The 26,071-nt window shown below is 50.0% G+C and overlaps 2 protein-coding genes across 8 annotated transcripts; one reads left to right on the top strand and one right to left on the bottom strand.

The window, feature by feature from the left end:
* Positions 1–2,741: 2,741 nt before the first annotated feature.
* On the top strand, positions 2,742–21,470 carry RMND5B (required for meiotic nuclear division 5 homolog B). Of its 7 annotated transcripts, none has more exons than XM_045485832.1 (12): positions 2,742–2,832; positions 2,988–3,106; positions 4,283–4,953; positions 8,246–8,396; positions 16,836–16,981; positions 17,117–17,257; positions 17,774–17,874; positions 18,056–18,222; positions 19,127–19,292; positions 20,483–20,585; positions 20,690–20,844; positions 20,931–21,470. In XM_045485832.1, exons 4-12 carry the CDS (start codon positions 8,258–8,260, stop codon positions 20,992–20,994), a joined length of 1,182 nt encoding a protein of 393 aa, XP_045341788.1. In that variant the 5' UTR covers positions 2,742–2,832; positions 2,988–3,106; positions 4,283–4,953; positions 8,246–8,257; the 3' UTR covers positions 20,995–21,470. The 7 variants fall into 7 exon arrangements, with proteins under 7 accessions (XP_045341788.1, XP_045341778.1, XP_045341767.1 ...); XM_045485822.1 differs by having other exon boundaries at positions 2,743–2,832; positions 4,283–4,522; XM_045485811.1 differs by lacking the exon at positions 4,283–4,953 and having other exon boundaries at positions 2,743–2,832.
* Positions 21,471–22,249: 779 nt separating this feature from the next.
* On the bottom strand, positions 22,250–26,067 carry NHP2 (NHP2 ribonucleoprotein). The gene is made up of 4 exons (XM_045485866.1): positions 25,824–26,067; positions 25,675–25,744; positions 23,212–23,317; positions 22,250–22,601 (listed from the first exon to the last, which is right to left on the bottom strand). Exons 1-4 carry the CDS (start codon positions 25,981–25,983, stop codon positions 22,476–22,478), a joined length of 462 nt encoding a protein of 153 aa, XP_045341822.1. The 5' UTR covers positions 25,984–26,067; the 3' UTR covers positions 22,250–22,475.
* Positions 26,068–26,071: the final 4 nt, after the last annotated feature.

Raw genomic sequence — 26,071 nt, 5'->3', positions numbered from 1 at the left:
GTGGGGCTCAATCCCACGAACCAAGAGATCATGACCTGAGCCCAAATCAAGAGTCAGATGCTTAACCAACTGAGCTACCCAGGCACCCCCCGCCCCCGCTTTTTGTTTAGAGATTTATCTAACGTGCTCTTTGTGTATCCGGTCCCGCTCCCCTCCAGCATTTTTAAGGTATAATTTACATAGAGGAAAATGCTTCATTTTTAGAGTATAGCTTTAATTTATTACTTATTAAAAATTTGTAATGTTTATTTCTGAGAGAGTGAGAGCAAGCAGGGGAGGGGCAGAGAGAAAGGGAGACAGGGAGACAGCACAGAGCCTGACACAGGGCTCGAACACACGAAATGCGAGATCATGACCCGAGCTGAAATTGAGAGTCAGACATGCTTAACTGAGACACCCAGGTGCCCCAAGAGTAGTTTTTAGAGCTTTGACAAATGCAGAAAGTTGCGTAACCAACACTACAATCAAGATACAGAATAGTTCCGTCACCCGCCCCCCTCCAAATTCCTGCGTCTCCTAGTCAGCCCGGTCCCCATCCCCAGCAACAGTGATCTGCTTCCTCAATCACCTTGCTTTCCCTTAATTTTTTTTTCCTTTTTGTGAACAGTGTATAATCCCACCACATATTGGAACATATTACAAAGTAGCAAGTAAAACAATATGACATTGGTGTAAAAATAATACCACATCTCAATGGAAGGAATGAAGAGCCAGAAATAGATTCCATTCAGTAGAAAATCTTAATGTTATGATAAAAGGCTTCAAAACGAAGGGGTAAGGTAGGATCATTTAATAAGAGGTACTGGGATAACTGGACACAAATTTGGGGGAAAAATAAGTCATACTGTGCACCACCCCCTGCAAAATAAAATGGACATGTATTGAGGACTGAAATTAAAAAAAAAAAAAAATCCTAGGAAACTAGCAAAAGATTAAACAGACTATTACTGAGTTAGTGGAGAACAGCTAGGTTTTTCTGCTTTGAAGCACTCCACCCCTCAAACAAAACGAAACAAAAGCCATAGTCCCAATGAGCACGACAAAATCATCCGTGCACTTTGAGAAGTAGCCGACATGCAAGGAGAGCCACATGTGGAGTGGACAATGACAGACAGAGGTGAAATGGCCTGGGGTGTGAGAGTGTGTGTGAGTGTGTGAAAGAGACAGAGGCAGAGACACAAAAAAACGTGTGCTCGGGTGCGCGCGCGGGACATTCAAAGTCCTTGGAGAAGGCAGGTTTTGCTCCCGCCCACCTGGACTGTGAGGCAAGCAAAGGCTCCCTCAGAGGAAGTGAGGAAGCCTGGGGCGTTAGGGAAGGTCTGTGAGGTCCTGCTGAGTTGGAGGCGGCTTCAGCCCAGCCCGTGGCCCCAGGCAGGGTTCACCGAACTCTCCGCCCCCGCGGCCCCCAAGTTGGCCAGGACCACCCAGGCTTAAGGTGCACAGTCAGGGCTCTCCAGGATGCTCCGACGACGCTCCCGCGGGGGACTGTGGACTGCCCTCTTCCCTGTGTCATAAGGTTTTGGAGCTGCCTTTCCTCCTTCAGGAGTAGAGGATATTGGCTACCTCGGAGTATTTTTGAGCACTTACTGTGTCCCAAGAACGTGGTGTTGAGGATACAGCAGTGATGAGTCTAGAGTCCTTACTCCAAAGGACCTTTTATCCTAAAGGGTGTGTATGTGTTAGGGGCCGGAAGACAGAATAAAAGAATAAACACACAAGACAATTTCAAGTCAAATGCTATAAAGAAAACACAACTGGATTGTGCAAACGCTATACAGAAAGCAAGATTGCGCAAGAGCATTTGGGGGTGGGTGGAGGTGGGAAGGAGGCCTGGAGGGTTGGAGGGGAGGTTGCTCTGGAATGAGACTAGCCCCAAAAGGGAGCAGGAAATCACGGAAACAAGAGATAAGAGTCTTTTTTCTTGGGCTGTTTCTAGTCCAAATCCCTGAGGCCTGCGGAGGAAATGGGGAGTTTCTCTGCCCTCCCCTGTATAGGAAGGGGGTCTGGGGGGTATCGTGAATTCCGTCCTGGCCTAGGTCTCCTCTCCCTTCCTAACCCTTACCCTTCCTCCTTAGGGCCATTTTGCAACCCCCATCTCTCCCCCACCCCACTCCCCGCCCCTCAAGGGGGGCGTTCTCAGAGGGCAGCCAGACAGGGGCTGGGACCCCCCCCCCCCCCCACACACACCAGCAGAATCCTTCTGTTGAATACCCAGTGGGTATATCAAGTACAGGCTTAGGGGACCAGCGAGGCTGGGCAGAAAAAAGAAAATTTAAACATCGCTTGATGTTTCATAAAGAGCACCAAGGAACCACATCAGGAAAGTTTAACTCCTGCACCCCTAACATGCACTATGCTGTTCGGTATTGTCCTCCCTTTGAAGGAAGGCGAAAGGCAAGGAGCCGGGGAGGCACAGTTGTTCCGGGTTTGGGGCTTCCGAGAGCCGAGTTGGGCCGCTGGGACCCGGGTGGAGAACTCGGGCCGACCAGGTACACGCAGCCCCGCCGGGGGGCAAGTGGTCGGCTCGATTCCTTCCTGCCGACTGGGAGGGTCGCAGCTCTGCAGGCGGCTGCTTGCGCCCGGTGAAGCCCAGAGGCGACCGCCCGACGGGTGGAGGCGCGGCTTCCGGCCGCAAGGCACCTCCTGCGGGCGACTCCACTCTTGGAGTGCGGGAGGGGAAAGCCCGGCGCTCCGGCCCAAAGCCGGGCTCCAGGGACGGCCACCCCTCCGCGAGGCCGCGAGTGGGCGGGTCCAGCCCAGCACAGCAACCGCCGAGACTTCCGGTTCCGATGACAGAGGCGCCGGATGCCAGGGCTCCGGCTGTGGGAAGAGGTGAGAACCGGCTGGCTTCCGGGCGGTGAGGTGCGGGCCCAGGACAAGGGGCGCCGGGCCGGCCAACGGGGGCGCGGGGGACGGGAGCTCTGGGCCTTCTCCGCAGCCCCTCAGGCGCCCGCCCCAGCCTGCCTGTGGGCTTGTTTTCTCCCCAGTCGTCGGCCCGGAGCAGCTGGAGTCCCACGGACTCACAGGACCCTGGAGGAGCCGCCTCTGCCAGGGGAGTCCCTCGAACTGAGAGGACCCGTTCTAGTGCGACCCGGCCGGGTCTGAGGTAACCCGAGGGGGCCAGACGGGGCTTTCAATCAGGGTCTTCTGAAGGATGAGTAGGAGTGTGCCAGTCATTTGCACGTTAATGCAGGCGAAATTCCTAGTAGGAGTTACAGCTTAGGAGTTGCAAATGGTGAGCTTTGTCCTCCAGTTTTGGCTGATAACGAAAGATTTGAAACTTCAACTAGGGATGTATAATGAAAAGAAGGAACGGGGTGATAAGATAGGGTGTCTGGAGTGGGGGTGGAGCAGAAGGGTCAACATTAGATACTGTGATGTAGGAGAGCACCTCTGAAGAGATGATGTTGACATTGGACCCTGACAAGGAGCCAGTCATGGGAAGATTTGGGGGAAGAGTGTATCAGGCAGAGGGAACAGCCAGTCACAGGCCCTGAGACAGAAATAAACTCATTGTAGTCAAGGACAGAAAGGAGGCTGGTATGGTTGGAGTATGGGCAGTGAAGGGGAGAGTGGTAGCTGAGCAAGGAGGGGTGGTTGGAAGTCAGCTCACATAGAGCCTCGTGGGCCATAAAAAGGAGGTGGGAGGCACCTGGCTGGCTCAGAGGAGCATGTGACTCTTGATCTCAGGGTGGTGAATTCGAGCTCCATGTTGGGTGTAGAGATTACTAAAAGAAATAAACTAAAAAAAAAGGAGGGGATTTTATTCTGAGTACAATAGGGATCTATTGGGTTTTAAGCAGAGGACTGGTGGGCAGGGTGGAGACTGGATAGAAGTGAGGAGTGCAGAAGTGTAAGAGTTGGGTCAATGGAAGCTGTCCAGTCCTAGGCATTTTTTTTTAATGTTTATTTTTTTATTTTTGAGAGAGAGAGAGAGCGAGTGAGTGGGAGAGGTGCAGAAAGAGGGGGTACAGAGGATCTGAAGCAGGCTCTGCGATGTCAGCACAGAGCGAGATGCGGGGCTCGAACCCACAAACTGTGAGATCATGACCTGAACCAAAGTCAGACGCTCAATCCCGGTGCCCCAAGGCTGTCCAGTTCTGTGTCAAATGGCAAAGGGGACCTTTCTGTGTTTTGCATAAGCTTCCCTTCTTCCCTTTTGCCTCAGAAGGGGGCCCTTCTGTTTCAGGATGCTGAAGACTGACTGGGGACAAAACCCATGCATGCCTTAGTGGGGATTTTAATACTTTATTCATGTGTCTTCCTGTCCACCCCCCTGCAGGTTCAAGCTCAGGTCCCCTAGCCCAACGGTTAGGAGATGGATGCGCCATTTAATCAGCAAGAATTCACTGAACAGCCACTGTGGACCAGGCCCTGGGCTGGGTGCTGAGGGGAGAAAGAGGACAAGATTGGCCTCCAGCCCTGAGCAGCTCACAGTCTAGTAGGAGACCTGTAAAGAGGCAGTTACTGTGCCACAGTGCTGAGGACTCAGAGGAGTGTGGAATGGGTGTCTTCCACAGAGGTTTGCGAACCAGAAGGAGACACCAGGGGGGATTTCGTCGAGGGCCTTGTGGGGAGCTGGTGATTAAACTGCTTCTTGCGGCCTCCATACAGAGGAGTGCACAGGGCACTCTGGACACAGGAGTAGCTTGTGCAAAGGAAGCGAATGTGTAACTACACACGGCTTGTGCGTCAAGCCAGGCAGTGTTGAGTCAAGGGGTGACAGGGTCTGATGTGTTGTTTGAAGGGATCGTCCTAGTGGATCGTTTCTGTACATGTGAGACCTTGGGGAGGAGGGCTGGAAATGGACATGAAATTCCACTGGATCCATCATGAAGCTTGTCAAAGACAAGCTCACACTCATCCATCCTAGTGCCTGGTGAACATGACCGACTGTGGTTGAGGCAGAGTGGCTCACCGTGGACACACTGAATTAGCCTCCTGGGCTTTTGGGTAGAATACTTGCATGCAGTTCTGTTTTCCTGGCTTATTTATTTTATTTTAGATTTTATTGAGTTCACCAGACTCCTCAGTTCGTTATACATTTAACTGGTTCAGGCAGGGCCTCTATCTCTTTTGTATTTATTTATGTAGTCCCTTTTATCCCCTTTCCTTCCTTCTCCCCCCACCCTCCGCCCACAGGAAACCACCCTGCTATGTTTAGTGTAAATCCTTTTATTTGCCTGTGTCCTTGGTTGTACGCATAGGTTAAAAAAAAAATTTTTTTTTAGTGTTTATTTGTTTTTGAGAGAGACAGAGACAGAATGTGAGTGGGTTAGGGGCAGAGAGAGAGGGAGACACAATCTGAAGCAGGCTCCAGGCTCTGAGCTGTCAGCACAGAGCCTGACGTGGGGCTCGAACTCACAAGCTGTGAGATCATGAGCTGAGCCGAAGTCAGACGCTCAGCGCTCAACCGACCCCACCACCCAGGCGTCCCCATAGATTTTTAATTTACATAAATGGTATTCTGCCTAGAGTTCCTTGTTTCTTTTTTCCCCTTCAGGGCTGTGTCTTTGGGATTTTATTGATGATCCTGTGAGTATCTCTGAGGTGGCTTCTAAATGCTAACCAGGTTTCCATAGATGCATCTCCCATATTTTACTTCCTTGACTTATCAGCGCCTCCCCCTCCAGTGCCTCTCCCCGTGGCTCCTAGATTGTCTTCCACTTCCTGCCACAACACACAGTGCTGGGGTGAAAATCCTTGTACCCAACTCCTCCCTCAGCTTTTTGATACAATTTCGAGATGTTGACTTGGGCTTCCCTTAGATAATCCTGGCCTCGGTTGGTGTCCCACAGGGTTAGACTTGTTTGACCTCGGTGAGGTCCTGACCTTTCTTGAGCTATATTTGTTTTTGGTAGATTGTGATCCTAGTTGGTTCCCCAACTCTTGGCAAACATTCTTTTGTGGTGCCATCTTTCCTAGTTGATCATCTCACAGGCTGTGTGGTTGGTTTTCTGTTGCTTGGTGTCATTAATCATTGCTGTGCACTCATTCCAGCCACAGATACTGGCTGCTTTCCTCTCCTGGTGAGATGGCGGCCTGTTTAAGCTGGTTTAAGTGTGATGTGAAGTGCTTCAGAAAAGGGCTCTGGAGCCAGACTGCCTGGCTTCACTTACCAGGTCCTCCCCTTTCTTAGCTTCATGACCTTGGGCAAGTTATTTAATCTTCTGTCATCTGTAAAATGGATCTAATAACTAGACCTACTTCATGGTGTTTTGATAAGAATTAAATCCGGGGCGCCTGGGTGGCTCAATCGCTTAAGTGTCTGACCCTTGATTTTGGCTCAGGTTATGATCTCATGGTTGGTTGTGAGATTGAGCCCTGTGTCGGGTTCTGGCTAACAGTGCAGAGGCTGCTTAGGATTCTCTCTCTCTGCCCCTGCCCCCCCTGAAAATAAATAAATAAACATAAAAAAAAAAAAACTAAATTAGTTAATGCACGCAAAGTCGTTAGAACAGTGCCTGGCACATGTTAAGCCCCTATGAAACATTATTAGTAGGAGTAATAATAATTATTACTATTTCAGACAGGAGTCCCTGGTATATTTTGCCCATATGGCTCATATTCAGTTGTAGGGTATTTGCCCAGGGGGCATGAGGAGGGAGGCATGACCTCTGTACATCACAATTATGATTACAAATTCTAGTGTGATGACATCAGCCATAAGGATAGAGGGCAAAACCACATCTCTAGGCCCTGGTTGCCATTTTCCCATCACTCATCCCTTGTCTGCGAAGGAGGGGGCTACAGGCTGGGCCAAGATGATGAAGCCAGGGCTGGCACTGCCGGTGTGAATGGGGAGTCTCGTGAAACCGGGAGCATCCCGACGGTCCCCTCAGCCATGGGATTCTTGTGTGTTACTCTGGACCCTTCTTTGAGACAATGGACAGCTGGCTAGATTTGAACATTCAAGAGAGCCCTTTCCTTTCAAATCCATTGGATGGAACGATAGGGAGGGAACTCTGTCACTGACATTTTGAGGACTACCCATGTGGTCAGCATCAAAACTGCTCTGGAATAGAGGGGAGTCGTGGGCCCAGGGTGGAAGGGACTGAGGAAGGCACCTTGGTGGTGGTATAAGAAAAGTCAGCTTTCTTTTAATGGTATAATGAGAAGGGAGGGAAGAAGATGAGAGATGTTCTAGTCCAATGGGGGAGGCAGGCCCTCGAATACCCAGTTTACTCAAATATCTCACATTATCTGGTGATCCAAACTGAAATTGAAGGGGGCCATGTGGGAGTTGAGGGAGCCGAGCAGCAGTAAGCTAGGGATGGCTGCTGGAGGAGGTGATCTTTGAGCTGCCTCCGAAAGGATGAGCCAGCTTCTCAAGCAGTGATGACTGAGGGCTAATAGCATACGCGGGAGCAGAAGCAGCACGGAGCCTGGAGGGAGCAAGGGTTCAGGCTGGCTGGACACAGGCTGCCTGTCTGTGGGTGAGCAGCAAGGGCTGCTGAATATGCTTTGCTGAGGCAAAGCCCATCAGGCCCACGTGGTGGACAGTTGTTCTTTAGGCTGCATTTTCAGTTATCAGCCATTCGAGGACTGCCTTTGTGGCTTCTATCACTGTGGTATGTGGAAAACCAAGTCCACTAGCCAAAGAGAAGGCACTTATGATGAATATATAAAAATACATGAAATATGAAAATAGGCAGCATCTGTATGTATTTCTGCTAGATAGTATTGTCTGCTGAAGGCTCTGGGAGTCCTGCTCTTTCTTCTGATTAAAAAGAGATGAACAAAGGGGCACCTGGGTGGCTCAGTCAGTTGAGTGGCTGACTTTGGCTTCAGGCCATGATCTTGCAGTCCGTGGGTTTGAGCCCCACGTCGGGGTCTATGCTGACAGCTCAGAGCCTGGAGCCTGGAGCCTGTTGTGGATTCTGTGTGTGTGTGTGTGTGTGTGTGTGTGTGTGTGTGTGTGTATGTGTCTCTCAAAAGTAAATAAACATTAAAAAAAAATTTTAAAGAAAAAAGAGATGAACAAGGATTATAGAATGAAAAGAGTTGAAAACAGTAATTTTGTCACCATGATTCAGAAAACCTGTCCTTATGCTTGCCTAGACGCCCCCCCCACAGGGCCCCCTGGCTGGAGTGATGGGCGCTGTGGACTCGTATTTGAAGCTGGGAATTTCTGAGCGTTGATAAATGACATGGGTGTGGCGAGGGGGATCTGGGAGCCCTCCCTACCATGCCCCCCCCCCCAGCCCAGGTGGGGCCTGATGCAGTGGACCCCTTCCGCCCACAGGCAGAGGCCACCATGGAGCAGTGTGCGAGTGTGGAGAGAGAGGTGGACAAGGTCCTGCAGAAGTTTCTGACCTACGGGCAGCACTGTGAGCAGAGCCTGGAGGAGCTGCTACACTACGTGGGCCAGCTGCGGGCTGAGCTGGCCAATGCAGGTGGGTGTACCCCCTGAGAGCCCCATGTCTGCCTCTGGGGGGGCCTAGGAGACCCCAGGGTTGCTTGGTGACAGGCTTCTAGAAGGATGATGGTTTGTGGACGTCAGTACATGGATCCCTAGGCTTCCTTGAAGGATAATGGAAGTCATTCTGAGCTATTTCAAAAGTCCCAACAGAAGTTACTAATTTAGGGGTGCCTGGGTGGTTCAGTCAGTTAAGTGTCCAAATCTTGATTTCGGCTCAGGTCATGATCTCAGGGTCATGTGATCAGGCCGCGTGTGGGGCTCCGTGCTGGGCGCAGAGCCTGCTTGATTCTCTCTCTCACTCTCTACCTCCCCCACTTGCTTTCTTCTTTCAAAAAAAAAAAAAACATTTTGGGGTAGTTTCAAATTTACAGAAAAGTTCCAGGAATAGTATAAAGAACTCATATATACTCTTCATCCAAATTCACAAACTGTGGGTATGATTGCCAGATTTGCTTTATCACTTCTCTTGCATACTCTTACTTTTTCACCATTTGAAAGTAAGTTGCAGATCTCAAACCACTTGGCCCCTAAACTTTCAGTGTGTATTTCCTAAGGTCAAGGGTATTCTTTTACATAAGTACAGTGTAATTATTAAAATCAATAAGTTAAATATTAATACAATGTGATGGCCTAATGAATTCAGCTCATACTTTGATTTTATCATTGTCCTATGGTTTTCATAAAACCTTTTAATTTTATTCCCCATTCCAGGATCATGCACCACATTGTTTCCCATGTCTAATCTTTGTTTTTTCTTTTTTAATTTTATGTTTTAATTTTATTAAATTTATTTATAAATGTATTTACACATTTATTAAAATTTATTAATTAAATTTTAATTTAATGTTATTTATTTTTGAGAGAGAGAGAGAGAGAGAGGGAGACAAAGCACAAGTTGGGGAGGGGCAGAGAGAGAGGGAGATACAGAATCCGAAGCAGGCTCCAGGCCCTGAGCTGTCAGCACAGAGCCTGACAGGGGGCTTGAACCCACAAACCATGCAATCCATGACCTGAGCTGAAGTTGGACACTTATCCGACTGAGCCACCCAGGCACCCCATAATCTTTGGTTTTTTAAACTTGGGACATTTCTTTTACTTGGTCTTTGTCTTTCAGGACATTTGACATTTTTGAAGAATTAAGGCTAGGGGCACCTTGGTGGCTCAGTTGGTTAAGTTGCCTGTCCGACTTCGGCTCAGGTCATGATCTCGTGGTTCATGGGTTCAAGCCCCCCAACGGGCTCTGTACTGCTAGCTCAGAGACTGGTGCCTGCTTCAGATTCTGTGTCTCCCTCTCTCTCTGTCCCTGCCCTGCTCTTGCTCTGTTTCTCTCTGTCTCTCAAAAATAATAAATGTTATAAAAATTTTTTTGAAACACTAAGGCTAATGGTCTTGCAGAATATCTCTTGGTTTGGACTTGTCTGCTGTTTCCTCCTCAGTCAGATTTTACATCTTGAGTAGCAGTACTTTAGAAGCAGTATGGTTCTCAGTGCATCATATCAGGAGGTACAAGGTGTCAGCTTGTTCCATGATTGGTGATGTGAACTTTGATTACTTGGTTAAGAAGGGTCCACCAGGTTCCCTCCCTCCCCTTACCCCCCTCTCCCTGTAAGGGTAATATTTCTCACCAGTTAATTAGTAAGAAATTTGAGGAGACATGCTTTGAGACTGTGTAAATGTCCTGAGCGTTATCAAATGTCAGCCCACTAACTTTAGTGTCCATTGAGATTTCTTGCCTTTAATTAGTTGTTACAAAGCTGGTTGCAACATGGGTGACTTTTTCTGCTCTGTCGTTCCTTACATAGTTCGAACAACACAGATTTGAACTGTGAGGGTCCACTTACATGCAGATTTGTTTTTCCATAAATACAGTACAGTACTATAAATATATTTCTTATTCTGTATGATTTTCTCAATGACATTTTCTTTTTCCTAGCTTTATTGTAAAAATACAGTACATAATACCTGACATACAAAATATGTGTCAATTGACTGTTTATGTTATTTGTAAGGCTTCCAGTTAACAGTAAGCTATTTGTAGTTAAGTTTTGGGGAATCAAAAGTTAGGGCTGCCTGGCTGGTTCAGGAGATAGAGCATGCGACTGTTGATCTTGGAGTCATGACTTTGAGCCCCACATTGGGCACAGAGATTAATTAAAAATTTTTTTTAAAAAATGGGTGGGGCGCCTGGGTGGCGCAGTCGGTTAAGCGTCCGACTTCAGCCAGGTCACGATCTCGCGGTCCATGAGTTCGAGCCCCGCGTCGGGCTCTGGGCTGATGGCTCGGAGCCTGGAGCCTGTTTCCGATTCTGTGTCTCCCTCTCTCTCTGTGCCTCTCCCGTTCATGCTCTGTCTCTCTCTGTCCCAAAAATAGATAAACGTTGAAAAAAAAAAAAAAAAGGGCTAAATGGGCAAGGGGCATTAAGGAGGACACTTGTTGGAATGAGCACTGGGTGTTATATGTAAGTGGTGAATCACTAAATTCTATTCCTGGGGGAAAAAAAAAGAGATGGGGCACCTGGGTGGCTCAGTTGGTTGAGTGTCCGACTTCCGCTTGGGTCATGCTCTTGTGATTTGTAAGTTTGAGCCCCACATTGGGCTTGCTGCTATCAGTCCAGAGCCCACTTCAGATCCTCTGTCCCCCTCTGTCTGCCCACCCCCCACCTCAAAAATAAACATTAAGAAAAAGAAAAACAAAAACAAAAAAGCTAAAGCTATAAACCTTCAAGTAAACTTTTAAAAAGTGGGGTGGGTTCCTGGGTGGCTCAGTCAGTTAAGCATCTGATTCTAGATCTTGGCTCGGGTCATGATCTCACAGTTTGTGAATTTGAGCCCCACATTTGGCTCTGCGCTTATGGTGAGGAGCCTGCTTGGGATTCTCTCTCTCTCTCTCTCTCTCTCTCTCTCTCTCTCTCTCTCTCTCTCTCTCTCCCCCCACCCCCCTACCCCCCCACCCCCCGTCTCCTCCTCCTCCTCTTCCCCTGTCTCCCACTTGTGCACTCTGTCTCTCTAAAATACAAAATTAAATGGGGCTCCTGGGTGGCTCAGTCAGTTGAGCGTCCAACTTCGGCTCAGGGCATGATCTTGCGGTCCATGAGTTCAAGCCCTTCATCAGGCTCTGTGCTGACAGCTTGGAGCCTGGGGCCTGATTCAGATTCTGTGTCTCCCTCTCTCTCTGCCCCTCCCCTGCTTGTGCTCTTTCTCTGTCTCAAAAATAAACATTAAAAAAAATTTTTTTAATAAAAAATTAAAAACAAAAATTATACACAGATTTTTGACTGCATGGGGTCAGCGCCTTTAAGTCCTGTGTTGCTCAAGGGTCCACTGTATTCATTGGCATTCAGCTTTCCTTTTTCCCTTATTTATTTATTTATTTATTTATTTATTTATTTATTTATTTATTATTAGCTCACACCTCATAGATTCTTATTTTATTCGATGGGCTATAATCCATTACTGTTACTATTTATTTTGATGCTTAAATTGTCTTAGATTTGACCAGAGGTCACCTAATTCCTATGTCCTTTTTTTTTAATTGAGCTGTAATTTACTTTAAGTTTCATTCTTTTTTTTTTTTTTCCTCAATGTTTTTTATTTATTTTTGGGACAGAGAGAGACAGAGCATGAACGGGGGAGGGGCAGAGAGAGAGGGATACACAGAATCGGAAACAGGCTCCAGGCTCTGAGCCATCAGCCCAGAGCCCGATGCGGGGCTCGAACCCACGGACCGCGAGATCGTGACCTGGCTGAAGTCGGACGCTTAACCGACTGCGCCACCCAGGCGCCCCTCTTTTTTTTTTTTTTTTTAAACATTTTTTGTTTATTTTTTGAGAGAGAGACAGAGTGTGAACAGGAAGGAACAGAGAGAGAAGGAGACACAGAATTCGAAGCAGGCTCCAGGCTCTGAGGTGTCAGCACAGAGCCTGACATGGGGCTCGAACTCACAAAACATGACATCATGACTTGAGCCAAAGTCAGATGCTTAACTGAGCCACTCAGGTGCCCCTTAAATTTCATTCTTTTAAAGTGTGCAATTCAGTGGTTGTTAGTGTATTTACACAGCTGTACCATCACTACCACTATCTAATTTCAGAATTTTCATCACCCCAAAAACGAATCCTACCCACCAACAATCACTCCATTTCTCCCCTTCTTTCACATCCTGCAGCCACTTACCTACTTTGTCTCCATGGATTACCTATCCAAGATACTTCGTACAAATGCATTCCTACAGTATGTGGCCTTTATGTCTGGCTTCTTTCACTTAGCATAATGTTTTCAAGGCTCAGACATGTTACAGTATTATCAGTACTTGCATCTTTTTTTCTATGCTGGGTCATGTGGTAACTCTCTGTTAACTTTTTGAGGAACTGGCAGACTGTTTTCCAAAGGTAGCTGCAACATTTTGCCTTCCCACCAGCAATGTATGTGGGTTCAAATTTCCTCCTATCTTCATCAATACTTGTTTTTACCTGTTTTTTTGATTATGGCCATCCTAGTGAGTATGAAGTGATATCTTACTGTGGTTTTGCTTTGCATTTCCCTACTGACTCATGATGCTGAGCATCTTTTCATGTGCTTCTTGAACATATATCTTCATTAGAGAAATGTCTACTTAATTGTTTCCCATTTTTAAATTGGCTCTCTTTATTGTTGAGTTGTACGAGTTCTTTATATATTCTTAAAAAAAATTTTTTTTTTCATGTTTTTATTTTATTTTTGAGAGAGACAGAGTGTGAGTGGGGGGAGGGGCAGAGAGAGAAGCAGACACAGAATCCGAAGCAGGCTTCAGGCTCTGAGCTGTCAGTAGAGAGCCCGATGTGGGGCTAGAACTCACAAATGGTGAGCCGAAGTCGGACACCCAACTGACTGAGCCATCCAGGTGCCCCTATATGTTAATAGTAGACTCTTAGTGGATGTGTGTGTGTGTGTGTGTGTGTGTGTGTGTATACACACACATATATATATATATATTTAAGTTTATTCATTTATTTTGAGAAAGAGAGAGTGGGGAAGAGGGGGAGAGAGAATCCCAAGCGGGCCCCACACACTGTCATTGCAGAGCCCAACGCAGGGCTCAATCTCATGAACCATGAAATCATGACCTGAGCCTAAATCGAGAGTCTAAAGCTTAACTGACTGAGGGGCGCTTGGGTGGCTCAGTTAGTTGAGCGCCCAGCTTCGGCTCAGGTCATGATCTTGTGCTTAACGAGTTTGAGCCCCCCGTTGGGCTCTGTACTGACAGCTCAGAGCCTGGAGCCTGCTTTGGATTCTGTGTCTCCCTCTCTCTCTGCACACCGCCTTCCGCCCCACCCCCCCAATTGCACTCTGTCTCTGTCTCTCTCAAAAATAAACATAAAAAAAATTTAAAGCTTAACTGACTGAGCCACCCAGGCACTTGTCATGTCTTTTCACTTTTTTGATAGTATCCTTTGAAGCATAAACTTTTTTTTTATGTTTATTTACTTTTGAGAGAGACAGAGACAGAGGGGGAGGGGCAGAGAGAGAGGGAGGCAAAATACAAAGCAGGCTCCGGGCTCTGAGCTGTCAGCACAGAGCCCAATGCAGGGCTCAAACCCATGAACTGTGAGGTCGTGACCTGAGCCAAAGTCAGACACTTAACTGACTGAGCCACCCAGGTGCCTTGAAGCATAAAATTAAAAAAAAAAATTTTTTTTTAATGTTTTTATTTATTTTTGACAGAGAGAGAGAGAGACAGAGCATGAGTAGGGGAGGGGCAGAGAGAGAGGGAGACAGAATCTGAAGCAGGCTTCAGGCTCTGAGCTGTCAGCACAGAGCCTGACACGGGGCTAGAACTCCTGAACCATGAGATCATGACCTGAGCTGAAGTCTGATGCTTTACCGACTAAGCCACCCAGGCACCCCCGAAGCATAAAATTTTTAATATTGACAAAGTCTAGTTTATTTTTTCTTGGGCTACACAATAAGATAGTTCCTGGAATCAGTAATTTCTTTCTACAAGGAGACTGGTTCTTTTGGTGGAAAATGGTAGTTGGAAAGCAAGATCTGGGTTGTTACTGAGGGGTTGTATCTGTTTTTTTTAGGAGACAGATCTTTGTATGTTGCAGGCCATGGATTTGTGCGGATACCTCTGATTTCAATCCAATATCCAGGGTTCTTCCTAGGCTTCCCCCATCCATAGCCAAATCTCTTTTCTGCATCCGTGAGAAGCCTGACTCCGAACAACATTAATAAATTTCTCATCTGCTTGATTTCTGTGGTACATAGAAAGTATTTTCAGAATTGCTACACTAGTAGCACTGAGAAAAACAAATGTATAGAGTTTGTTTCCTTTTTATCTTTTTTTTTTTAAAGAAAGCATGCACATGGAAAAAGACTAAGGTCAGAAAAGCTTACAGTGAAAAGTGAGTCTCCCTTTCACCCTTGATTCCCAGTGTCTGTGTGCTTCTCTCCCAAGTCAAGCCCTGTCCCTGGTTTCTCAGGTGCCCTTCTAGACAGCATCTGGGTGCCCATATAGGTGGCATGTGTGTCTATTCCCCCCCTTTTTTTTTTTTTTTCCAAACGCAAAAAGGGTAGAATAAAGTACATGCTTTCCTGTACCTTGCTTTCCTAGTTTGTCTTGGGGAATGTTCTGTATTAGTACATAGAATTCTGCCTCATCCTTGTACCTTTTGGCTTCCCATTCCATCATATGGTTGTGCCATGCTATAACAAATGCCCTTGACTTTGATGGCATGTTAACTGTGTGCAGTAGAATGGTTTCCTTCTGTGGGTCTGAAACTCTTGTACACTGTGCTGTTGGTTAACAGATGGTGATGGCTGCCGTAGCGTCTTTACACGGAGACTGTGTTTCCTCAGATGGGGATTTGTCAGGGCTCGTAGTTGTCCGTGGGTCCTTGGGCAGGGAAGATTTGGGGATTTCAGGTTAAAAGGCTTTGGTTTCGGGGCACCTTGCTGGCTCAGTTGGTAGAGCATGTGACTCTCGATCTTGGGATCGTGAGTTCAAGCCCCACGTTGGGCCTAGAGCTTACTTTAAAAAAACACAAAAAAGGTTTGGTTTCCTGAAAGCTGTTGCTTTGTCCTAACAGGAATGTGGCCAGGGAATGTGCAGAGTGTGGCCCTCTGTGACCTGAATGGAGCAGAATATGAGAGATGAGTGGCAAGCTGGGGTTGGGGCAGGTGGCACTGATGTCAGAGTGGAATGCAGTCCTGCCCCATCTCCCCAGCATAGGAGGGTGGCCCATCCACTGCCTCCTGTCTGTATTTGTCAGGATACATTCAGTTACAGGTGACAACCCTGGGGGTGCTGGGGTGGCTCAGTGGGTTGAGGGTCTGACTCTTGACTTTGGCTCAGGTCATGATCTCACGGTTTGTGAGTTTGAGCTAATCATCGGGCAGTGTGGAGCTTGCTTGGGATTTTATCCCCTCTCTCTCTGTCCCTCCCCTGCTCACACACACACTGTCTCTCTCAAAAACAAACAGAAACCAAAAACAAGTGACAGAAACTCAGCTCAGACCAGCGTAAACCAACAGGCGGGGGTCGGGAAGACTGGATTTATGGACTCGGGTCACTGAAATGTCCAGGCTCAGCTGCGTCCAGGTGCTCACGTGATCCCCTCAGTGTATGCTGGCTTCATACTCGGAGCACTGCTCCCCTGAGGTGGTCACAGTGCTCCAGAAGCTCCAGTTCCCATCTGATTGTTCAGCATCTTAGCAGAATGCATCTCTCTTCCAGGGCGTCTGGTCTTGGAGTTGAGACACTCCCCGACCTTCTTGGGTCATGTTTCTTTCCCTGACCCAAGGTGCTGCTGCCTAAAGACAGCGCATCGATGCTGGGCTGGAGGAGGGGCCTGAAAACCATTGCAGGCCTGGGGGTGTGAGCCAGAAATATCCTTGAGCTTCCCTGGCAGTATCCTCTGGGTTGATAAAAGGCACAAACACAGGGATAGTGCCTTGTTGTTCAAAGCCTTCTCACATGTGGTATCTTACACAAGACCATAAAGAGCCCTCAGGTGTGGTGGTGGTTTTACATCTGTCATTGCTGTTGCCTGGCAAGCTCCTGCCTCAGCTTCCTCAGCTAGAGGACGGGATATTCATAGTGCCCACTGCAGAGCACGGTGGTGAGGATTAAATGAGCTAAAATTAAGGGCTTACCCACAGGAAGTCCCAAATCATCTACATTTCACAGCAGCGTACAGGGCCGGCATTGTCACACCATTTTACAGGTGAGGAAATGAACCGAGAGATGAACCCACTTGGCCCACTTGACCAGCTCCAAGGCATGCAGTTACAAAGTGGCAGGACGTGGGACAGAAGCTGAGATCTTTACTTGGGAGTTCAGGGCTTCCTCCCGGGCCTCCAGGCTGGTGTTTAGAGGAAGCAGGGACAAGGTGTGCTCCTCTGTGTCCTGCCTCACTGCCGGTGTTTCCCTGCAGCCCTCCAGGGGACCCCTCTCTCTGCCACCCTCTCCCTGGTGATGTCCCAGTGCTGCCGGAAGATCAAAGACACCGTGCAGAAACTGGCTTCGGACCACAAGGACATTCACAGCAGCGTCTCTCGAGTGGGCAAAGCCATCGACAGGGTGAGCCTGCGGGCATCCCTGGGCTGGGGGTGGGGATGCCCTGGAGCTAGTGTGTCAGGTTCGGTGGGAGGCGGGAAAGTGAGCGTGAGCAGCACGGATGCTGAGTCACGGAGCCCTGTCTCTTGTCCTCGTCAGAACTTTGACTCTGAGATCTGTGGTGTCGTCTCCGACGCAGTGTGGGACTCACGGGAGAAGCAGCAGCAGATCCTACAGATGGCCATCGTGGAGCACCTGTACCAGCAGGGCATGCTCAGTGTTGCTGAGGAGCTGTGCCAGGTAACGGCCTGGCCCGGACGGTGCTGGCACCTGCCCGTTCTGCTCCCGCTTGATAGTTGTCTTTATGTCAGGTTCCTGTTATTCTTTACAGAAGTTCGTTTTAGAAAGGAAATCATTTCCCCTGCCTAAATAGAAGGTAGCTCTAAACATATATATGATGGAAAGTGAAGTCATGAAGTCAGAACTTCTAGCTAGAGCTGGTTGCCTGCCAGGGTTCTGAGTTGAGGCCCAATAGCCCTTTCTTAAATAGGCAGGTTAGTGAAACGACAAAGTAGCACTTGTTAGCTGTTAAAAACACACAAACAGTAAAAGTAAAGGATGCTTTCCCTAATGTAATCAAGAGGCCTGAACAGGAACAATGCTCTCACCATGCTATTCCACGCAGGTCTCAGACCCTGGGGCTGGGGCGGGTGTGTAGTCTGCGCCCTGGGAGGCCAGCATGTAACGCTCAGCCTTAGAGAACTGAAATGTTCTGAACTGAATGTCCAGCGATGGGACTGCGCTCTCCCCCCACAGGAATCCACCCTGAATGTGGACTTGGACTTTAAGCAACCTTTCCTGGAGCTGAATCGAATCCTGGAAGCTCTGCACGAACAAGACCTAGGGCCGGCGTTGGAGTAAGTTAGTCCTCAGATGGGCCAGAGGGGCACAGGGCATGTCTGTGGTCTCCGTGTCACCCAGTGTACTTGACATGACTCCAGCCCTGTGTTATGGGCCTCACTTAGGCTTTTGAAGCCCACCTCAGTCCCAGCTCTCCCAGGACCCCTCTCGTACCCCACCGGCTCCCTTTTTTCCCAGGTGGGCCATCTCCCACAGGCAGCGCCTGCTCGAGCTCAACAGTTCCCTGGAGTTCAAGCTGCACCGACTGCACTTCATCCGGCTCCTGGCGAGCGGCCCCGAGAAGCAGCTAGAGGCCCTCAGCTATGCCCGGCACTTTCAGCCATTTGCACGGCTGCACCAGCGAGGTACGTGCTCAGGGTGCCAGGGTGGGTGCTGCCGGACCCCGGCAGTTGTCAGCATGGGTCAGGCTGTTGGGCTGCTGGTCCCTGCCCCACCTGAGGGGCTGCATGTAACCAGGATGCCGTTCCCCAGCGTGAGAACTCTGACCGCTCCCTCACTGTCTCCGAGGTGAACTCCGAACTCAAGGCTCTTCCTCTGCATCTGCCTCTGCCATCATCTCAGACCACTCGGGTCCCTGACACCTGCTCTGTGCCACACCCACACTCAGCAGGGCGGGCCTGTGTGTGCCCGGGACACGCACGCCCTCATGCTGCCTGGCCTCAATACAGGCCTCCCACCTAGGAGAATCCCACTCCTTCCTGGCACGTCCTCCACAGCTTTCTTCATGAACCTTCTGTCACACCAGCATTTCCACACCTTAGTCATTTGAGCCTCACTTTCCAGATGTTCCCTGCTAGTAACCACCCCTACCATTGGTCCCTTTTTTCTTTAGCTCTGTTTCTATCTACTTATCACCTCACATTTTGTTTGTGAAATTATGAAAACCAGGCACTGTTAATAAATCTAGATACCACCTGTAAGTTTTTTTAACAGGGAGAGTAGCTAGTGTTGGGGTAAGAGAAACGTGAGGGAGACTCCCTCTTCATCATGCACTTGAAAGGATGGGCAGCGAAGTCACACTCTCCTGATTGCCTTGCGAGGATGCTTCTTTGCCCCACACATGAAGAGGCTCCGCCTCCACATGGGACTTTAGGGAAAACTGGTTTTGCCCGAGGGCATCTCATCGCCCCCTCAGCCTGTTCAGGGCCCTGGGCACTGCGGGGCTCAGTCTGCTCTCCAGCCCGTGCACCCAGATCTGTGCCCTGCTCCCCAGCCAGTGCACCAACCTGTGCCCTGCTCACCTTGTAGAAATCCAGGTGATGATGGGCAGTCTGGTGTACCTGCGGCTGGGCTTGGAGAAGTCGCCCTACTGCCACCTTCTGGACAACAGCCACTGGGCAGAGATCTGCGAGACCTTTACCCGGGATGCCTGTTCCCTGCTGGGGCTCTCGGTGGAGTCTCCCCTCAGCGTCAGGTACAGGCAGCCCTGTGGGGGCAGCGCCAGCGGGAGGGTTTCCAGGGAAACAGTTTGCCGAGGCCAGTCATGTGCCAGGGATGGTGCTTGGTTCTCTCAAACCTAAACTGGCTCTTTCAGTCATTCCTCCAGGTAGGAGTTACCTGTTCTTACAGGTGGAGAAGCTGAGATCAGGAAGAGTTGTGGCCTGATGTCACTGCAAGGTCAGGGGCAGGGTCAACGTTCCCCTTCTGTAAGGTCTTTGGAATGAGGTCTCTGTCTTGCCTGCACCTCACCCCTGAATTATCACAAGACCCCCTGCAGCCTGTCCTCTCAACCTCATATCTCAAACCACGTCCCTTCAGGGAGATTTGAAAGTGGCTGAGTAACATGTATTGAGACTTTTCCCTTGGAAGACTCCTTTACAGTAATGTTCTCATGACTCCCCAAGGTCGTGAGGTGCAGGTGGATATCCTCATTTTATAGATGAGAAAACACAGGCTCGACGCACAAATGAACTTGCCCAGGGCGTCACAGACCCCAGAACCTCAGACTGTACCACAACGGATAGCATCACGGTGCCATTTTATTTAGACTGGCTGTGGAGTCTCCTACCCCTCCCCTCCCCTCCCCAGGGTGAAGAATTCATGTTATAGAACAGTGTTTCCCAGCAGGGACACCAGTGGCACTTCAGGATGGTTCTGTAGTGCATGATTTCCCTGAGCATCATAGGTATTTAGCACCCGAGGCGCCAGCCAGTCGACTCCCCGCCCCTGCCTGAGTCACTGTGAGATCTGAGTCTTCCCCCCGTTTCCAAGTGATGACAACCATGTAGACAACCAGTCAGAGGTGCATTATGACAACAGAGCAGGGGAGACAGGCAGGCTGGGGCCCCTGCAAACCGATCACTGTCCCTAACACAGCAATGACATTCCAGTAGTTGGACGAGCAGGGATCTGCCCCCTAGATCTTCCTTTTGTCTCTCCCATAGGTTCGCAAACTCAGGGGTGCGTTAGAATGATCCTAGAGTTGGACACACATTAACCACACGTGGCACTTTATGAGCGACCGGCGCGATTTTCAAGGACCAATATGACCATGTGCCACTTTAGAACCCTGTCCCAGGACACAAGCCAACAACAGTGTGCTGGTGCCTTTGTCCGCTGGGTCCTTGGTCTGGGCCACTGCAGCCCCTGCTCTTTGTTCCGCAGCTTTGCCTCTGGCTGTGTGGCGCTGCCGGTGCTGATGAACATCAAGGCCGTGATTGAGCAGCGGCAGTGCACGGGGGTCTGGAGTCACAAGGATGAGTTACCGGTGAGGCCTGGCGGGGGGGGGGAGGTGTGGGCTGGCGGCAGCACCAGGAAGGGCAGCCATGGCCAGAAGTGGGGCTCACCCCTCCGTGGTGCCCCCACCCCCAGATCGAGATCGAACTGGGCATGAAGTGCTGGTACCACTCGGTGTTTGCCTGCCCCATCCTACGGCAGCAGACGTCAGATTCCAACCCTCCCATCAAGCTCATCTGCGGCCACGTGATCTCTCGAGATGCGCTCAACAAGCTCATTAACGGTGGAAAGTAAGTTCCCCGGGTTCTACTCCACCTCCGTTTCGCTCTCCTGCTGGCCAGCCCCTGAGACACTCTTTGTTCTCCTCCCTTTGCAGGCTCAAGTGTCCCTACTGTCCCATGGAGCAGAACCCAGCTGACGGGAAACGCATCATATTCTGATACTCACCTGGGAGGAACTTTGTCAAAAGGGGCTTTTCACCCTTGAGCCTTGGTCTTGTCTACGCGGGGGTAGCTGCTGTCTGTGGATTGTGGTTCACTTCAGCGCAAATGGCCGACTGCCACTCCAGGCAGAGGCCAAGAAGGGAGATGAACCAGTTTGTGCCAGGCAGCTGGCTCCTTGGCCATGAGGGTAGGCAGACACTGGCCTCTGCACTCCTGCCGTTTCCCTATCTGTATCTGCCACTGACTTAGTCACAACCAACAGAGAGGCAGAGGACTTGGCAGGCAACACGGACATCTTCCCAGTCCTGGCATCCTGCCCCCAGCCGGGTCGCTGATGGCTACACCCATGCTGTATCTGCTGCTCCAGTGGTACAGCCTCACAACTGTATGTATCCACTTCCCACTGTAAATAGGTTTGAACTGAATGCCATGGTTTTATAACTGAGCAAATATATTCACAGGCCTTCTCCTTACTTCACCGACAAGGAATCACTGCACGCCCACTGTACCCAGAGAGAACCCACTTTACATCCCTGACTGGGTGAAAGGGCCCGGTGAGGTCAGACCCCAGGCAAGATGCTTTTACACAAACATGTATAAAGTCTTTTCCTCTCCTTACTAGGAAGCAGTGCGAGGGGAGTTAGGAAGACAAACTGAGTTGACTTACGGGGCTCACAGCTTGTAAAGGAGAGAGCTCAGAATTTAAACCAGATCCGACCCTCAGTCTCAAGCTTTTTTCAGTTTACCCCAGGGCACATGGAGCTTGGTCACTGTGTGTACCCACGGAGCCCTGTGCTGGGCCTTAGAGAGCAGGAAGGCACCCTAAGTCTGAAATGTCTGAAGGGACTGGGTTACCGGGGTCATTGTGCCAAGTAGGAACGGTGGCCCAGGGTTTTGTTTCTAGCTTCATACCCCTCTTTCACATTTGCTGTGCACGTGGGTAAATGGTTTCCATACATTTCCCAGTGGCATTTCAGGCTCATAGGGGCAGGGAAAGGAAGAAAGGAATGGGGGTGTGCCCAGCGCAGGGGCTGCAGGCTCTGGGCATGGGGTTGGCTGCAGTGGCCTCATCCTGAGGCCACCTACCATGGCCATGGGAGGGCCCAGACTCAGCCTGGGTCTGGCAGCAGCCTGGGACACCCTGTAAGTCCTTCGGGTTGTCTGCCAAGAATGGCTGCTTCTACTCCCTCCTGCCCACCACCTCCTTGGCCCAGCAGCACCTGCCGCTGAAAAAGACACCCACAGACTCACCACCTTTTAGTCTTAGCGTTTACTTCCCCCACACTATACCCTCGGAGTGGTCTTCACCAATGCTCAACAGAACATTCCGGCTATGCCTTCACAAAAGAGCCGGCGGAGCTGCCCGGGAAGAAGACATGCTGCAGGGGACCAGGGCGATGCAGAGGCACAGGCCGCAGGAGGACAACCAGCTGGCCCACCGCCAGACCAACCACTTCCGGAGCAAGTGCCCGAGTCCTTCACATGGGTGGGGGCAGGGCCTGCACCTCCTCCAGGCACTCATCATAAGCCTCCTGGTACTCCTCGTGGGGCTTGACCATGATCACGCAGGTGGGGCGCTTGGAGCCTGCGGCTGCCCCCAGGTCCTGTGGAGCAGGGGAAAAAAGGCTGCAAGACCCATGACTTGCTGGCCTCATCCGGCCCACAGACAAGTGCCGTGTGGTCTGCATGACACCATCATTTCAATTCTGCCAACTTTCGAGTCAGGTCCAGCAACACTGGGCCTACACTGCCACACAGCAAGCACAAATGGGCTCCAGCCCAGCAGAGGCTATCTCCTTAGGCCGGACCTGTGTTCTCCTGGTCCCTGCCAACCTCCTCTCTGGGCCATGGCCCCTGTATAAGGATAAGGCCAGCTGCACAAGCCCCTTGAATGCCCACTCCTCCCCAAGCACAGCAGCCGCCTAACGGGACTAACACAAGCACTGCATCTTGGTCGACAGCACATCCACACACACCTCCTTTTCCATTCCCATGGTCCACGAGGGCAAGGATTCCCAGCTCACAAGAAGGAAAGTGAAGTGCAAAGCGCCAACGTGCAGTCCCTCAACCGGGAGCCGGTAGCACCAAGGATCCATTCCGGTCTGCCTCCAAAGCCTGTGTTCTTTCCCACTGTGGCCTGCTCCCACAGACCTGACCCCACACCCGCTGTTCCAATGCTGACCAAGACTGGGGCAGGGGTCGTGTGCTCCTTACCGTCTTGGAGGGGATATAGACGTAGGGCAAATTCCGGTCCTCGCACATAACTGGGAGATGGCAGTATACCTCAATGGGCAATGTGTCTCCTGCCAAAACCATGATCCTGAAATGAGAGAAACCCTCATCTCTAACTTGCTCAGTCCCGCTTTCAGTCAAAAGTGCCTCTGTCCAGAGACCAGTAAGATGGACCTTGCTCTCAAGGACCCCAGTTATTAATGTGGATCTCCCACCTCCTGAAAGTACGCGCAAATTTGTGTTTGATGATCCCCTTCCTCTGGGGAGGTGATCCCTAGTTCTCGGCAAATTAAGTAAATGCTACGAAGTGTGACAAGTGGGATCCCACTGGGACAGGTGAGGTATGGTAGTGACCCCAAGGAGTATGTTCAGTTCTTGAAGAGTCAAGAAAGGAATCAGGATGGGGCGCCTGGGTGGCTGGCTCAGTTGGTTAAATGTCTTGACTTGATTTCAGCTCAGATCATGATCTCACTGTTTGTGACTTTGAGCCCCATGTCAGGCTCTATGCTGGCGCAGAGCCTGCTTGGGATTCTCTCTCCCTCTCTGCCCCTGCTCTATCCACGTTCTCTCTCAAACAACTAAACAAACTGAAAAAAAAAAAAAAAAAAAAAAAAGGAATCAGGAGGGGACAATGGATCAGAAAGCTGGCACCTTCTTAGGGGTCAGGCAGTCCATGGAGGGGCTGGGTACAGGGAAAGCATTTAAGACTGAGAATCAGAATGGCACCACATACCCAGGAGCTGGCTGGCGGGGGCCTGGGATGGGCCTTTGGAATCTAGGATAGGGTAGACGAGAAGGCTAGAGAGATTAGTAGGGGCCATATCCAAAGGTCTTGAGTGCTGGGCTGAGAAGCATTCGCTCAGTCCCAAGAGTGACCAGAACTAATGAAGGCTTGCCAGAGAACCCTCAGGTAGGATACCTCTCTGGCAAGACGTCAGGCCTCTAGGGCAAGGAAGAGTGTTTCTCCAGGGAGTGACAGGCAAACATAAGGGAAGAGCTCTTGGTTCAAAGTACTGGGCCCGCTCTCCTCTAGTTTTTCTTTGGTCTTCTGGGCTCTCCTCTGCACACCTCTTCCTCTGAGTGGCCTTTAAGTGCTGGGGCTCCTCACAGCCTGATCCTTGGCTGCCCTCTCAGTACCTTCTCCCTGGGTGACCCCAGGCACTGCCATGGCCTCACTGCCATGTGCATACAACTCCCAAATCTGTTCTCTCCTGCCTGGCCTCTCCCTTCCAAGCTCCAAATCTATACAGCCACCTGCCAACTTGACAGTTCTGCTGGGGGGGGGGGGGGGGTATAGGATGAGGCAGGTCATGTGTCTAAAACAAAACTCATGATCTTCCCTCTTCAGCTGGAATCCGTACCTCCTCATTGCATGTCTGAAAGTTCTCTCAGATCCATCCACTTTAATTCTATTTCAGCCACCACTAACCTCATCAAAATCACCCCCACCTCCTCTAGACTACAGCAGTCTCCTATCTCAATATCCTTGTGTACTCTTGCGCCCCTGATCCTTTCCAGAGTTGCCAGAAAAATCCTAAGGGTAAACAATTCTGTCACTCCCTGGCTTTTAACCCTCAGTGGCCTGCAAAGCTGAGTATGAAAACTAAACCTACCACAGCTTACAAAGCCCCATGAGAAGGTAATACTTCTGTCCTCCACTATCCTCTCTCCTATTATGGCACCCAGTATCTTCTGGCAGAACCCCTGCCCTCTTGGCCAGACTTCCCACTGGGCATCAAATAATCCCAGGACTGTTTATCTCTTGAACACCAACAACATACCATATACTTCTAGGGATAAAGCAATGAGAGGCTTTATCCTGTTTTCAAAGAGCTTACTGTCTGACCTGAGTGGGAGATCCTGGGAATAAGTAAGTTTCAGATTCTGACAGATGCCAAAAAAGTAATGAAGTCATTCTCACTACACCCTGTATACTCCTTCAGTTATCTCAGAACTTTTAATTTTATGTGTATTTGATTAAAGACAGTCTCCCCATAGCACAGTGCCCGAAAAAGAATATAGACAATAGTCTATGAGTGAATGAAGCTGGTGTCTACCCTAAGTGAGTAGGCTTATACCATTCACTTCCCCAGTACTCACTTTCCCAGTGGTGTTACTTTTGCGCTCTTGTAAGTGATGTGATGTACCCACTAGCTGTATTCAAGGGAAGTCACGGGCTGCTGATTATTTTCCGTATGTGGGGCTGAATCCGATCACTTTTTTTTTTATGTTTAGAGAGAGGGGGAGAAAATCACAAGCAGGCTCCACGCTGTCAGCACAGAGCCTGATGTGAGGCTCAATCTTACCAACTGAGGTTCAACCGACTGAACCATCCAGCGCCCTCCCCCGCTTTCAGCCGACTTTTCTCAAACACCTACTTAGTAGAGATACCTGTTATCGTTCAGAAATGCAAAAATCCAGCGGGTGGGGGGGGGGGGTCCTTACCCTTTCTCGCCTTTGTTGATAAATTTCTGAACTTCCTTCACCCCGCGCCGAATCTGTTTCTGCTTCACAGCTGCAACGACAGAAGAGTCAGTGTGGGGGTCTCGGCCCACCACCCGCGCCACCACCGGCCACCGCGGCGGCTGCAGCACCTTTCTTGATGCATTTGTAGAGCTTCCGCGTGAGACGGCGAGAAGCCAGGGGCTGCGCGATGGGGTTCAGATTCACTAGCAGCTCGTGGTAAGTGCGCTCCCCGAGGCAAGCCTCCGCCTGAGCCTCCGGCCCGTCTGGATCTGCCTTTATTTTGGTCATCGCAGCAGCAGCTCCTGCAACCGAGCCCGCAGCAGGCGAATCCACGCGGCCCGAGGCTCAGGAACCACTTCCGGGTCACCCCGTTCTG

This window comes from Leopardus geoffroyi, chromosome A1 (genome assembly GCF_018350155.1).
Source record: "Leopardus geoffroyi isolate Oge1 chromosome A1, O.geoffroyi_Oge1_pat1.0, whole genome shotgun sequence".
In the NCBI taxonomy this organism is placed as follows: domain Eukaryota; kingdom Metazoa; phylum Chordata; class Mammalia; order Carnivora; family Felidae; genus Leopardus; species Leopardus geoffroyi.
This window is presented reverse-complemented; position numbering and strand designations above follow the sequence as displayed.

Bases quoted from the DNA above. Each gene is read 5' to 3' on its own strand.
- RMND5B (XM_045485832.1), top strand. From the start codon at position 8,258: ATGGAGCAGTGTGCGAGTGTGGAGAGAGAGGTGGACAAGGTCCTGCAG. The intron at 16,982-17,116 runs GTGAGCCTGCGG...TGTCCTCGTCAG, and splicing joins TGGGCAAAGCCATCGACAGG to AACTTTGACTCTGAGATCTG. The intron at 17,875-18,055 runs GTAAGTTAGTCC...CTTTTTTCCCAG, and splicing joins GACCTAGGGCCGGCGTTGGA to GTGGGCCATCTCCCACAGGC.
- NHP2 (XM_045485866.1), bottom strand. From the start codon at position 25,983: ATGACCAAAATAAAGGCAGATCCAGACGGGCCGGAGGCTCAGGCGGAG. The intron at 25,745-25,823 runs GTGCTGCAGCCG...CTGTCGTTGCAG, and splicing joins CTACAAATGCATCAAGAAAG to CTGTGAAGCAGAAACAGATT. The intron at 23,318-25,674 runs GTAAGGACCCCC...CTCTCATTTCAG, and splicing joins ATCAACAAAGGCGAGAAAGG to GATCATGGTTTTGGCAGGAG.